Source organism: Colobus angolensis, unplaced genomic scaffold (assembly GCF_000951035.1).
Source record: "Colobus angolensis palliatus isolate OR3802 unplaced genomic scaffold, Cang.pa_1.0 Scaffold54, whole genome shotgun sequence".
Lineage (NCBI taxonomy): Eukaryota > Metazoa > Chordata > Mammalia > Primates > Cercopithecidae > Colobus > Colobus angolensis.
This window is the reverse complement of record NW_012118932.1, coordinates 4,683,989-4,700,087: the sequence shown is the minus strand read 5'-3', so window position 1 is coordinate 4,700,087 and position 16,099 is coordinate 4,683,989. Positions and strand designations below refer to the sequence as shown.

Below are 16,099 nucleotides of genomic sequence, written 5' to 3'. Positions count from 1 at the left end.
TGTGTGTGTGTGTATGTGTGTGTGTGTGTGTGTGTATGTGGGGGGATGGTGGTGCAGGGGGGCTGGGAGAGAGTCCTTCCATTTCTGCTGCCAGGAAGTCATTTATTCCTTTTGTTTTCTGGAGCCTAAACAAAAGGGACAGAAGCAGGGTGGGTGGGCTGAGTGAAAAAGAAGGTAAAGAGATGCTTAACTGATAAACGATCTGAATAGGAAGACTACTTTTCTACTTGAGGAATCAGGTAGGCTTTTTATTTTTATTTTTTCCCATATGGGCTCACTTTTGTGATATAAAATAATTACCTCGAGTGTCTTTTGAACTGTCTAGGACAGGCACTAAGATGGAAGTTTGAGTTCAGTTCATGAACTAAGCTAAGGAACTGAAGCTAAGGAACATGGAACTCCTGGGACAATTTACTTGCTCACTTCCGGATCCCTTCTCACAATTTCTCTCCAGGGTAAAGTTATTTCTCCTAATGTTCGGATATGCTTTCACTACTGAAAAGTGAGGACTATGTAAATCTACATTTTCTCTCTTTCCCTGGCTGCTAGGGAGCCCATAGAAAAAGTTTGCATGTAAATTCTGTAGCTTTTCATCATCAGACATTCTTGTATATCCCCCTTCATTTCTCACTTTACGCACTTGCTTTTTAATGAAAGCAAGCTCAAATTCACTAGGAAATTGGTAAGATATTACTCAACCATCCATCACCCTTAATTTTTTAAAGGCCTTGGTCTTACCCTAAAAAATGAAATGAAAAAATCTTCCATATTCTACTTATTCTTTTCGCCCCCCAAATAACATAAATATGGACTATAAGTAGATTATCTGCTCCATTCTTCATACTTGGAAAATGATACTCTTGTCTTGCTTATTAGATTGTCAAGTTCTATATTGTGTGGATCAGATTTTATTATTATTATTATTATTATTATTATTTTGTGTGTGTGACTGAGTCTCACTCTGTTGCCCAGGCTGGAGTGCAGTGGCACGATCTCAGTTCACTGCAACCTCTGCCTCCCAGGTCCAAGCGATTCTCCTGCCTCAGCCTCCTGAGTAGCTGGGACTACAGGCACAGGCCACTACACCCAGCTAATTTTTTGTATTTTTAGTAGAGACAGGGTTTTGCCATGTTCACCAGGGTGGTCTCGATCTCCTGACTTTGTGATCTGCCTGCCTTGGCTTCCCAAAGTGCTGGGCTTACAGGCACGAGCCACGCCCAACCAATAATACCATTTCTAAGGCATTTTGCAATATTGTCCTAGTCCAGATGTCTGGTTCATTTTTCATAGTGTCTGACAGAGGAAAAACTTATAAACAACAGATTAGTAACTCTTAGAATTGGTGTGTATGAGAATTATGGGGGTTGCTTGCTAAAAATGCGTATCTTCTAAGTACCCCTTGCTCCTATAGAATTATCAGAATTACGAGGGTGGAGCTTAAAACCTATATTTTAAAGTATCAGATTACTTCTTAGCTTGAGAATAGGTGTTTCTGGCTAACTGTAAAGGTTAAGCAGACACTATCTCTAAAAATGGGTGAGAAATAAAGGTGATTATAAGATTCTTGGGAAGACTTGTAATGATTTCCTTTTCCGATTTGCCAGGATTCATCATTTCAAATAATAGCTGAAGAAAGCAGGAACTCTGTATATCTGTGAGTTAATAACATAAGTATTTCCTAATTTACCCGCATCTATAGGTACCAATCTCATGATTGTGACACATTTTTGGCTCTCTTTCTCACTAGTCAGTGTCTCTGGGACAATGACTAAACCTTTATTTTTAGATCCTTAGTTCCTTACAAAGTATCTATTTGTTAGTTAAAAAATCAATGAATATATAAGCATATTCATTTACTCTGGAAATAGCTATTGAGCTCCTACTGAGAATCGGGCACTGTTCTAGGTGCTGCAGATATAGTGGTGAATAACACAACTAACTGAGCAGGCAAAAATCCTCATCTCCAGGGCTGTTTCTTCAGAGTAAAATGCAATCATAGTATTGTCTTTCTGTCTCTCCGAGGATCTGGAGGATGACTAAGCTGACATGTAGGGAATGACTCAAGATTTTTTTTAAGAAAGGAAAAATAAAAAGACAACACAAAGATGATTGCTATACAAGCCTGAGATAAAAGATCAAATTTTATATGATTGCACTGTTCTTTTAGTCTTTGTAAAAACAAGTTTGCCTAAGAAGAGAACAATTTAGAATATCTCTGCTGCCAGTAGGTGAACTTGGACTATATCGAGCTGATGAAGCATTATGCCAACAATGCACTGATGATAACTGATTTGATACTTCATTTTCTGTTGGCAGAGTTTACTCTTAAGCCGTATAGCAAGAGTCCTACCTGACCTCTTGCTCTTCACTGGTCAGACCCAGTCCAAATGTCTGATGGATGTCAGAGCAGGAGTTGCTGTCTTCTAGCAACCTAGGAGGTAGTCACGATAGGAACCACACTTCAGTTCATAGCGCTCAACAAATCAGTGTTTTTCCCCTATATCCTGACTTAGGGGTGACAAAACGTTGTACTCACCCAACTTTCTGAAACTGCTTCTCCAGGTTGTTCCAAACATACCTGATTTTCTGCACTTGGATGCATCGCAGCTGGGATGACAAATATGGTAGAACAGGTGTCACTCATAACATAAAGCTCATCGGGAGAGGGGAGTGATGTTCAATGCAGGATGCAGGTCCCCTTGTGGGTATCTCTCTCCCTTCCTTCCTTCCTTCCTTCCTCCCTTCCTCCCTTCCTTCCTTCCTTCCTCTTTCTTCTTTCTTTCTTTCTGACAGGGTCTCACTCTGTCACCCGGGTTAGAGTGCAGTGGCATGATGACCACCCACTGTAGCCTTGACCTCCCAGGCTCAATCAATCCTCCTGCCTCAACCTCCTGAGTAGCTGGGACTACAGGCATGTGCCACCACACTCAGCTAATTTTTTATTCTTATTTTTAATAGAGATGAGGTTTTGCCATGTTTCCCAGGCTGGGCTCAAGGGATCCACCCACATTGGCCTCCCAAAAGTGCTGGGATTACAGACATGAACCACCATGCCCAGCCAGTCTCACTTTCTTTGATACCTACCTGTCATTCCCATTCCAAAACTGTGATATTCGAAATTTTCATTTAATAAACAGTTGTACTTTCTCTGCAAACATGCTAACACTGTACTCTTCAAGTAACTTACTTTTAATTCTGGCTTTATTAAGGCTTGGTTTATGATAGAATGGCCGTCAGCCACTAGGGATTCTTCCCACTTCTTGCTTACAGGAAACTTCAGTGTGGATAAGTAGAGGCAGAATACCTTCTTCCTCATATATCTTTGAAATTTGTCCTGGAAAAAACAATCCAGTTCGTGAAATTCTCAAGTGTTATTCAACAAGGTGCTCAATCAACCAAATACCTACCAAGTGCTAAACAAGCGGTTTTCAAACTTTGGTACAAAACTTTGACCCAAATAAGAGCATCAGCTTTATCTCAGAACTTACTAGAAATGCAAATTCTCAGCCCCACTTCAGATCTACTGAATTAAAAACTCTGGGTGGGGCCAGCAGCCCTTGTTTCAATGAGCCCTCCAGATGATTCTGATATGCACTAAAATTTGATAACCAGTGTGCTAGAAAATAAAAGGAAAGATACTATTTTCCAGGAAAGCTTTCTATCCAGAAAATGGTTTCTAGCTATATTAAAGTGACATCTAGGTGTTTAACATGTGTAATGTCCTCCAAAATACGTATTTTTGAAAAACTGAATGACCATTCGCATGTTATGGTCTCTAAAAGCTGTAACACTGACAGCCACTGCTCATGTAATGGCTAAGAGCACTCCCTGTTAGCCTGACGTGGTCGAAATTTCCCCAAGCTGAAGTGGAAGAAATGCTCTTCATTCCTGGGTCAAAATGAGAGATAGCAAATGGATTGCAGAGATAATGTTGCCATCTCCTGTTCTGATCTATGGAAACTCTTTAAATAGAGGAAATCTACCCTCTGAAATACAATACCAGCCACAGAGTTGTGCCACAGAGGCAATACAGAAGACACGGTCATGGCATTCGAAAGAGAAAACAGAAGGGCACGCACTGTTGTCCTCAGCAAAACAGTGTCTGCTTCTCGCAAGGGGCATGGGATGCAGTTGGCCCACACTCTCCACTGAGGTCTCCAGTAGAACACCAGCAGAAGGACCCCACAGGTCAGCACGGATGCGACAAGGCAGAGGGCTTTCCGTACATTGTGGTCCCGGTAACCAAACACCTCCTAGAGAATCAATTTAAAAGATCACTCTATTTTTCTTTTTTTCCACATAAACATATTATTTTCTTTCAATAAACCAAACTTTAGATGAAGGAGTATTGCTTGGGAGAGAAATCTGGTTGTAGGTGGTTAAATCAAGTTGACTGCTTACAGCTGTCCGCTGATCAAATCAAAAAGGAAGGACTTATTTTACTACCCTGGTATATGGAACTAAAACATTAAATGGAAAGAGTATGGAAGAGATAGATTTGTTTCTTCTATATATTAATAAGAGTCACCTCAGATTTTTATAAAATATTTCATGTTTTGAGGCAGATTTATTTTCTTTAGGTATTAGGTATTTTAAAAATTATAATATGAATTTGTTGTAGGAAGATGATAAAATGATGACAGATGTAATCTACACTCATACATCTAGCTTTATCTATTCAGCTTTGTCTTATAATAACATGATTGAGGACGATTGAAAGTTTGAATAAATGTACTATTTTCTAGAACAGTATGATGATATAACTTAAGGAATTATCTGTGGACATGAAAGACTTTCAAAAAGCAGCTTATATTTATTTACCCTGGTAGTAATATGCTAAAATATTTGGACTTTTACTAGTAGGTGAGTTGATATTTGTCATAAACTGAATACAGATTTGAGATTTGATTCTAGAAGGAAAAATTGCCAAACAATAGATTGGCTTATTCAAAGCCAATTCCTAGTTCCCAGCTTCAACAGTGACATTTCATAGCATTGTTTTTTAAATTTGAAAAACCAAATTTTCAGTGCATTTTGAAGCCCCTGAGGGATGCTGATTATGAATAATATCTCTATTATCCTATTATTTTAGGTTCTGCTGTTGTTGTTTTTGTGCTTTTTAGAAATATGACTGAACTCTGAATTTTCAGGCCCAGATCACAGGACTATAATGTTGAGAAACTTAGTTTTTACTAAGTGTCTAGAGCACTTTTGATGAGGGAATATCCTGCATTTTATGCAGTTTACATCATGCTATAAAAAAACTCTTAAGATTTTTTCCACTGACCCTCAACATTATCATCCATCTGAGAAAAAAGTTCATTAAGTTCAGTGAGGCAGCCACTCTATTTTGAGATTATTCAAATAAGGTTTAAATGAGAAATATGCATTCACTCTGCTGTTAAGCATGTTTTCAATTGGTTCTCCTCTTTCTCTTTCCATTCCCCCTGATTCTATAAACCTACTTTAGTTTTATTTGTGAATTATAGTTTTATTAGGACCAAATAAAACGTATATGCCACTTTACATATTATGTCATAAATATAATTCTTTTACCAAGAGTTATTTACAGGGGCTTACTGCCAAAGTCAAAGTGTGTGCAAAAATAGAAGCAGAGCAATTTGGAATTTTAGTCTAGCTTGTAGATGAAATGAGCTCATTCATAAATAACTTTCTCTTTTTCTGTTTATTTATATGCAGTAATGGCAATGAAAATCATAATTCTGGTACCCCTTCAGTTCTTTTCTATACAACGTTTTTAAATTAAAAAACAAGCTCACAGTGCTAGCAAGACTGCAATGAAAGCACTACCCCTATAGAGTGCCAACAGCCTTGTGAACTGGAATAACTTTTTAGGAAAAGTAAGGTAGCAAATTGTATCAAGAATTGTAAAGATATTTCTACTCTTTGAATCAGTAATTCTTCATTTGAAAATATGCCCTAATGAAATAACATCTAAATGAGAAAGTTTTGCATATACAATGTTCAGTGCAGCATTATCTGTAATAGCAAAATCACTGGGAAAACCAAATGATAGCTAATGGTTCAGTAAGTTGTGAAACATCAAACCAATGGACTATGGTAGAGCCGTTAACAACAAAATATGTAATGCTAATGTAGAAACCTGGGGCATACTGTGATCTAGTGTCAAATGGAGACAAGAACAAAGAACAAGCAAAATAAATGGAAAACAAGTAGCAACATTATGAAATTTAACCTAACTATATTAGTAAATACATTAAATGCATATGGCCTTAATACTAGGATTAAAAGCAAAGATTATGAGACTAGATAATAAAAGGCCTATTGTATGCTATTTACAAGAGACACACTTTAAACATAAAGAAGTGGATACATTAAAAAGGAAAAGAAGGGGAAAATATACTATGTGAAAAGTAGAAGAAAGCTGATATTGCTGTATTACTATCACACAAATTATATTTCTTTCAGGATAGTTAAGGAAAAAATACTATGAGAGAAAAGATATTTCATAAGCTAAAAGATCAATTCAACAGGAGAACATAACAATCCCAAATTTTTGCACTCTAAAAAATATAGTTTTAAAATGTATAAAGCAAAATTGGTAGAATGTAAATCTACTCTCATCATTGGAGATTTTAGCGCAACCCCCTCTCAAAAACCAACAGAATAAGCAGACAAAACATTCAGTAGGAATACAGGAAGTCTGAACAACTCCACTAGCTACATTGATCTAATTGACAAATAGAGAAAATTACAGCCAACAACTGCAGAATTCAAATATTTTTCAAGTACACATAAAATACCTACATTGAGCATATGCTCAGACATAAAGTATGATGACATTATAATTAAACTAGAAATTAAAAACAGAATAACTTAAAAATCCCCAAATATTTGGAAAGTAAACAACATATTTTGAAATAATACATGTAAGTCAAATAAAAAATTACAATAAACATTATGAAATCTTTTGAACTGAATGAAAATGAAAATTGAGAAATAAAAATTCATGGAATGGAATTAAGACAATTCTTACAGAGAAATTTACAGCTTTAGATGTATATCTTAGTAAAGAAAAAAAGTTTGAAATCAATAAACTAAGCTTCCAACTCAAGAAGTTATAGAAAAAAAGCAAATTAAACCCCCTAAAAGGAAAAAATTATAAAGATGAGTGCAGAAATAAGACAGAAAGTAGAAATACAACACAATAGAGAAAAACAGCAAAGTCAAATGGGTACCCTGAAAAGATTAATAACATTGATAAACTCATCAATAAATACGAATATTTTATGTTTATTACAGAAAATTAATGTGCATTTTAAAAGCTGCCTGCAAAGAAATCTTCAAGCCCAGAGAACTTGTGGTTCCTTTGAAATATTTACGATAGAAATGAAACTATTATTTTATAAACCTCTTTATAAGTAGAAGAGATGAAAATTCCCCCAGTTTGTTTTATGAAGCTATAGCATGCTCAGACACCAAACTCGGATAAATATGTGGCAAGCAAGGAAAATTACAGGCTAAGCCCTGTCATGAACATAGATAAAATAATTCTAAAATAGATTATCTAACTAAATCAGTGATATATTAAAAGTTTATTACATCACTACCAAATAATGTTTGTCCTAGAAATGCAAGGATTTAAAAATCAGTGTACTTTGCCATTCCATGTACTTCAATATTCAGAAGGAAACTCAGAAGGCCATCTCAATAGACAGAGAAAAAGACTTATACAGTTCTACACCAATACATGATTTAAAAAATTCTCAACAAATTAAAAACAGATGACATCTGTAAGCAATATCATGTGTAATGATGAAATATTGACTATTTTCCCACTGCCACAACCAAAATGAGATTGTCAATGATCACTACTCATATTTATCTGTATAGTATTAGTAGTCTTAACCAGTACAATGCAAGAAAGAAAAGAGAGAGAGAGAGAGAGAGAGAGAGAGAGAGAGAGACACGGAGGGAGGGAGGGAGGGAGAGAGGAAGGAAGGAAGGGAAAGGAAAGGAAATAACAACTGAAAACAAAAACTAAACTCTATGTGCAGATAACGTGGCTATATACATAAAAATATCCAAAAGAATATACAAAGTATAAGAGTTAATAAGTGAATTTATTCAGATTGCTGGACACTAGGTCAATATAGGAAAACCAATTGTATTTGTATACATTAGTAACAAACAATTTGAAAATTAACTAAATACCACTTATAATACCTTCAAAGAAAGAAATCAATTACCTTATAATAATTCTAACAAAGTTGTACAAGACATCTAAACTGAAAAGTGCATATGATCACCAAGAGAAAGTAAAGACCTAAATAAATGAAGAGCTGTATTAAGTTTGGGGATTAGCCATTAGTAATCCAATTTAAAATCTCTTCAGACTTTTGTGTGTGTGTGTGGTAATTGACAACTTGATTCTAAAATTGGAATGGAAATGCAAAGGATGTAGGATAGTCAAGACAATTTTTGAAACGAATAAATGTGGAAGAATTACAGCACCAGAAGTGAAGGCTTACCACAGTGCCACAGTAATTAAGAAAAATGAGGTATACACACAAGTATAAACAAAAACAGCAACAAAACAAAGCCCAAAAAGAGACTCAAACAGATTTCTTCACTTGCAAGAAAGGAGCCACTGCAATCTGTGGGGGAAAGGGTGATTTGCTCAACAAATAGTGCCAGAGCAGAACGAACATTGCTGGAAAATAAATGAGTACAACACCCCCGCCCTGCCCCACCCCACTGATTTATACCATATACAAAAATTCATCTGAGATGGCACAAATATGTAAATGTGACAACTGAAACAATAAATCATCTGAAAGAAATCATAGGATGAATTATTTTATGAACCTCAAGTAGGCAAATGTTTCTTAAACAGAAAAAAAAAAAAAAGACAAAGCAAATGTATTTGACTTTGTTAAAATTAAAACCTTCTGGCTGGGCTCAGTGGCTTACACCTGTAATCCTAGCACTTTGGGAAGCTGAGGCTGGAGGACTGCTTGAGTCCAGGAGTTCAAGAACAGTCTGAGCAACATAGAAAGACGCCGTCTCTCATTTTTTTTTTAATTAGACAGCAGTGGTGGTGCACACCTGTTGTTCCAGTTCCTCAGGAGGCAGAGGTGGGAGGGTCGCTTGAGCCCAGGAGTTCAGGGCTTTGGTGAGCCGTAATTGCGCCACTTCCACTCAGCCTGGGCAACAGTGAGACCCTGTCTCTACTGTCTCTAAGTTTTCTAAAAATATATAGAAATGAATTTTAAAAATAAAGAAAATTAAAAGGTCCAGTTGATTAAAAGATCTCTGAAGAGGCCAGGCATGGTGGCTCACACTGTAATCCTGGCACTTTGGGAGGCCAAGATGGGAGGATCATTTGAGCCCAGGAGTTCAAGATTAACTTGGGCAACATAGTGAGACCACATCTCGACAAAAATTAAAAATGAAAAAATTAGCCAGGCAGAGTGACACACACCTGTAGTCCCAGCTATTCAAAAGGCTGAGGCAGGAGGATACCCAGAGCCCAGGAGTTCAAGATTGTAGTGAGTTGTATTTGTGTCACTGCACTCCAGGCTGGGTGACAGAACAAGACCTGTCTCCTCCCACAAAAAAAAGTCTCTGGAGAAGATAGATAGCTAGACAGAGAGACAGGTGTACATATAGATAATGTCTGTATCTATATATGAAAAGAACTCATATTTAAGATATATAAAAACCTATTACAAATCAATTTAAAAAATATAATAAAAATGGGCAAATGACTTGGATATCTTACACAAGAGAATTTCTAAAGATATTATAATATTCAACAACCTGTTCAATATCATAAATCATTAGGAAATACAAAATAAAGCTACAGTGATATGTCATAGTCTAGAATAGCTAAAATAATCCTAAAATGAAATAAAGCTGGAAGATTTACACAACCATATTTGAGAACTTACTCTGAAGTTGCACAATGACACAATGATATAACCACAGAATAGCTAAAATTAGAAAGACTGAACATATAAAGTGTTGGTAAAGTAGGAAGCAGCTGAACTGTCATATGTTGAGAGTGTGAACTGGGTATATACATTTTAAAAAACTGTGTTGTTAATGATATGACTATGAGTGAATAACTCCGCTCTTAGATTTTTGCACAAGAGAAATGAATGTATATGTCCCCCAAAATATTTGTAAAAAGATTCAGATATACTTTATGCATAAGAGCATGAAACTGGAAACAATCTGAAGGCCCACAAACACGAGAAAGATAAATAATTTTGTGTTTTCGTACAATGTAATACATAATACAACGCAATAAAACATAATGAACCTCTGATGCACACATCAGCATGGATGAATTTCACAGATACATTGAGCAAATGGAGTACCATAAAGCAATACTATTCTATTCTATTCATATGAAGTTCAAAAATGAGCAAAATTGATTAAGGATAGAAGTAATTGAACTGTACACTTAAGATCTCCGTACTTTATTGACACCACTTTACTTACACGTGTCAGCAGAGGGTTAAAAAAGAAAGAAAAAGTGAGGTGAGTTTATTACTCTGTTCCAAGCAGACAGAAAGTACTTTAATTACTTTAATTGGGATAGATTGGGAAAGAGAAAACAGCAGCACAATTTGAGAAATTAATGAAAGAAGAAAGGGCCAAAGAAGAAATTTATATGGCAAATAGAGGGTTTGCTGAGCTGGGATGACAGTAACCACCTCTTGGTGTGGATGATTGGTAAGAGCTGACTTTCAATGAAGCAAAAGTAAAATCAGATCCCTAATAAAGAATATAGGTGAATATAGGTGAGGAGGTTTCTGTGAAAGACACTGCATATGACTGGGGATACCTCAATATCAAAATGTCAGTAGAATTTTTTCTCTTTCAGTTAGCAAGAAGATAAAAACACAGAAAGGAGAGACAGGGAGAGGAGGAAGAAAAAAAATAGAAAGAACCCAAATTTACATTCCCACCAGTACAGTCACTATGGAGAACAGTATGGAAGTTCCTTAAAAAACTGAAAATAGAATTAACATAGGATCCAGCAATCTCACTGTTGGATCTATATCCAAAAGAAAGGAAATAAATATATTGAAGAGATATCTTCACTCCTACGTTTATTATAGTCCTATTCACAGTAGCCAAAATATGGAATCAACCTGTGTCCATCCATGGATGAGTAGATAAAGAAATGTATATGTTACATATACACAATGGAGTATTATCCAGCCTTTACAGGGTACATGTGGTATTTCGATACAAGCATACAATGTGCAATGATCAAATCTTGGTAATTGGGGTATCCATCCCCTCAAGCATTTATCATTTCTTTGTGTTAGAAACACTCTAATTTCATTCTTTTTGTTATTTTGAACCCTTAACCATCCTCTTTTTATCTCCCTTCTGCCTCCTACCCTTCTCAGCTTCTGGTAACTGACAGTCTACTCTCTATCTCCATGAATTCAATTTTTTTCTAGCTTCCATGTATTAGTGAGAACATGCAGTATTTGTCTTTGTAGGCCTGACATATTTATATTTCACTCAACATAATATCCTCCAGTTCTAGCCATGTTTTTGCAAATGACAGGATTTCATTCTTTTATTTTAAAAATGTTATATCATAAAAAAGAAAAAAGAGAAGGAAAGAAGAAAGAAGCTTGTAAATGTCAGAGTAACTTTCTGGAATGTGTGGTTCCTTGAACAAAGATGAATAGAAACAATGTTTTTGCTTCTTTGATAAACTGGCCTCATAAATCTTGGCAAAACTCCTTTCTAGATCATTTCTCAGTTTTCCCAGAGGTGTGTGGCTGGGTATGGGACTTGAGATTTTTGAAGAATCACTGCTTTATCTGGTATTCTTTTAATCAAATACTTTCAATCAGCTTGTTAATGTTTGTGTGATTAGAGTTTATTACAGTGTATTAGTCCATTCTCACAGTGCTATAAAGACACTACCTGTGACTGGGTAATTTATAAAGGAAAGAAGTTTAATTTACTCATAGTTCCACATGGGTTGGGGAAGCCTTAGGAAACTTACAATCATGGTGGAAGGGGAAGCAGGGCATGTCTTACATGGCAGCAGGTGAGAGAAAGAGCAAAGAGGGAAGTGCCAGACACCAAACAACCAGATCTCGTGAGCACTCACCCACTATCATAAGAACAGCATGGGGGAAACCACGCCCATGATCCAATCACCTCCCACCCAGTCCCTCCCTTGACATGTGGGGATTACAATTCGAGATCAGATTTGGGTGGGGACAGAGCCAAACTATGTCATACAGTATATGTTTTCATTTTGACCAACGAATCAAAAGGAAAATTAGATTGTATAAATGATTATTCTTCTGATGTAGTCAGAGCCACTCAGATTTTTTCTGAATATTTACACACCCCCCAGTAAAATCCACTAAGAAATGCAGGGTAGAGGAGAGAACCAGGAGCAATGTTTGTATCATAAAAGGAAAATAAACAGTATCCAGAGGTGTTGTTAATGTAAAGATACTGGAAATAGGATGGAAGTGTCTGAAGCTCAAACCCATTATACATGGTTCCTTGTGAGTTTTGCCACTTATTACCTGTGAGCTCAGGATTTAATTTCTCTAAGTCTCAGTTTCCATCTCTGTACTTAGAGGAATATTAATAGCATACACATGGAAAAGCAGTGAGGCTTAAAGAGAAGTGTAAGGTGTTGAGAGAAAAAGCAGCTCAGTCAATGATAACAGGTGATTTTTATAATAGGTTCAGTCACAGGAGGAAAGAGATGACTATTTCAGCTTTTAGTTGCAATATAGTGGATCAAGACTGGTAATAGAAACAGCCTGTGTTCCATGAGGCCAGGAACCCAGATCTGCCACCTATTAGCTGAGTTGAATAGCACAGAAATTGTGCCCATCTTCACACAGACTTGATTTGTATTCTGTCTAAGCAGTGGTGTTCCTTCACATTTTTGTTTCCTATAGAATTCTGAAAGAGGTACCACAGCCCGAAAAGTCTTTTTCTAGGCCCAGAATACAAAGGAAGCAATCTGGATTAGGAATAACAGTGAAATATGCATGCGCTTTTTCACAGAAGTTATTGCTGTAAATCACAACTTAGAGCCAGACTTTCCTTCCAGGTCTGACACCAGAACCTCTTTTCTTTATACCCCACCCCACTGCCTTCTAGAAGCTCTGGCTTCTGTCCTTTGCTCCACTGTTTACCAGCTGTGATTTAAAACTTGCTAAACTTCAGATTTTTCATGGGAAAATGTGGCTGCTTGTAAAATGCATCAGAAGTAGTTTGGTGTAGCAGTTAAAAGCTGAGGATACAGCATGGGAAAACCAAGTTCAAATCCTACCTCCACCATGTAACCACATACAAGACTTTGGCAACCAACTTCTGCTGCCTCAATTTCCTCCTCCACAGATGAGAATAATAGTCACTACTGTCTAGGGTTATTGTTAGAAACTAATAAGATAATGCATGCAATGCATTTAGCACAGTTCCTGAAACATTTTGAGCACTTAATATGTGTTAAAAATTATCTTGTGTAACAAACAACTCGATAAAATTTCAGTAATAAAAGTGGCTAATCCCAATGGAGTCATTGTAAAATAGTTTGACCACAAGCAATATGCAAAACTAAACACTATCTGTGAACACCATTGTAAGGAACATGGCTGTGTTCTGGTCAAGGATAGGCCAAGGTAGGATGTTTACATCCTGCGTGACTCAGTGAGTTTGCAGTGCAGGCGTGTAACTCCACTTGTTATCAGAGCCATGTGGCCATAACATGGGAAGGCCATCCCTTGGCCCTATACCATTATTGTCTGTAAGAGGTATAATTGCAGCCGGGCGCGGTGGCTCAAGCCTGTAATCCCAGCACTTGGGGAGGCCGAGACGGGTGGATCACGAGGTCAGGAGATCGAGACCATCCTGACTAACACGGTGAAACCCCGTCTCTACTAAAAACTACAAAAAACTAGCCGGGCGAGATGGCAGCGCCTGTAGTCCCAGCTACTCAGGAGGCTGAGGCAGGAGAATGGCGTGAACCCGGGAGGCGGAGCTTGCAGTGAGCTGAGATCCGGCCACAGCACTCCAGCTTGGGCGACAGAGCGAGACTCCGTCTCAAAAAAAAAAAGGTATAATTGCCTTGCTGACACGATACAGATGCGCTCGTGCCCAGAGAAAGAGAGAGAGCTAGAGCTGTCCATTTTTGCAGACAGACAGAAGGGAGCCAGCCAGGACAGAGCTCAGCCCGCTTGTGCTAAGAAAGAGTTAAGCTGCTGACCCTCAAGGGAGAGCCAGTCACGCAGCTGCGTGTGGGAGCCATCAGACTAAGGAGCCGAGACAGAGCAGTATAAGAGAGCTGCTGGTGAGAGGACTGCTGAATAAAGCCTTATTTCACCTACCTACAGCCCCCGAGTGCTTTCAGCTATCTGCCATTTATCCACCCACTCCCTTCAGACCTCAGCAAGGGCTGGAACCTGACCCCAAACATGACAACCATAGTTGAATTCCTCAAAGTGATTGATCCAATGGCTTCCATGGAGCTTTTGCTTTTCCCAAAGAGCACAAGTGGGCAAAACTGAAGTCAGAATAAAGCTAAAAAGAAAACTGCTCACTTTTGCAGTATGTATGTGAAACTCGAGAGAAGGGCTTGAGGATAAACAGCAAATTGACTCAGATTACTTAGATGCGGTAACTATATACACAAGTGCACACACACACACCCCCAGTACAATCATTCTTTACTCATACAGGAGGAAAAAAATTAATTAACATAATAGAGCACCTTACCTTTGATGTTTGTATAATGTGACCTTGTGTATGTTACTTAACTGAGCCTCCATTTACTCAGTTGTAAAATGGATATGAGTCGCTACCTCATAAAAGTTAAATGAGAACATACATTAAGTACAGCATATAAAAGGCACTTTTTAAATTATATTTTTTATTTTCTTTATAGGTAGTTGTTTCACTTACCATCAGAGGTGCAACTAAGATTGGCCAAATTCCTCAGGAAAAGAGAATTATAGAGTGCAGCACCATCTAAACATGGTTTCTTCCCCAAATTCTCTTTTGGTGGGATTCTCTTTGTCTTGTAGAAGCAATGCCTGGGTTCTCTTCCTGCCTTTTAACCTGAATTTTCCTTGTATCCAGAGTACTAGCATTAATGCAAAACTGGTATTCTGAACAAGGTCGTCTTTGTTTTTTGTAAATCCTTTTATTCTTACATTCACTGTTCATGTGTTTAGCCATCTAAAATATCTGTTGAGCACCCACTATGCATAAGCAAAGCAGCATGCAATTCAGAGTCTTTGGAATGGGTATTTTGGGTTATAGCTCCTAACACGCTCACTTCAACCAAGATTCTTACAGCACAAAGTTACTAATCTATTTACTCATCCAAGACATCACATAAACAACTCGCACTATAATAATTCCATCCTGCAAATGGCAATGCCAATTTTTGCTTGTTTATTTGTTCCGCTGAGATGTGTTAAGCTTTTCCATGGACAAGAATATTACAACAGCCTTACAGCAAGGTAGATTTTTCTGTGTAGGTCTAAGCTTCTAGATGCTTGAATCACGGTCAAGGAGATTATATTTCAATGTCTTTTCCTATTATATTTCAATGTCCTTTCAATGTCCATTCCTTTCCAATGTCCTGTGTACATATTTCAATGTCCTTCCTGTGGACACTATATTTCAATGTCCTTCCTCTGGCTAGAATTCATGTTTTATCTGCTTGTGTTTTTTAGGCAACAATCACAGCACCGAGTTTCTATTCCTTATTAACATCTGCCCTCTGTTGTCTATCTGGACTTGCCCAAAGGGGTTCCTTTACATGTTACAGATGGGAGGACATTCTCAGAACTCTGTTTCTGATCTCTACCTCAAGGTTCTTCTCTTTAATGTTCAGATAATACTGTCCTTAGTTCACTGATCATGTTAGTATGGTCGTTTTTCTTCAATCTCCTATTACTATTTGGTTTGCCCATGTGTAGTAATTTGAATTAGTTGCAACTAATGACCAAGCATTGCTAATCATAGTTTCATATTATGCCCTGCATTCATGCCATGGAGTGCCTTTTGTGTAGCGATATGTCTTTTTTTTTTTTTTTTTTTT

At 37.3% G+C, this 16,099-nt stretch overlaps 1 protein-coding gene across 1 annotated transcript in view; it reads right to left on the bottom strand.

The window, feature by feature from the left end:
- Positions 1-16,099, bottom strand: part of ATP13A5 (ATPase type 13A5) — a 118,151-nt gene that overhangs the window by 94,459 nt on the left and 7,593 nt on the right. The window contains exons 2-5 of the mRNA XM_011961226.1: positions 4,080-4,253; positions 3,188-3,334; positions 2,537-2,607; positions 2,351-2,431 (exon numbers count right to left, since the gene is read on the bottom strand). Of these exons, the coding sequence (XP_011816616.1) occupies positions 2,351-2,431; positions 2,537-2,607; positions 3,188-3,334; positions 4,080-4,253 (473 nt within the window). The remainder of the gene's footprint in view (positions 1-2,350; positions 2,432-2,536; positions 2,608-3,187; positions 3,335-4,079; positions 4,254-16,099) is intronic.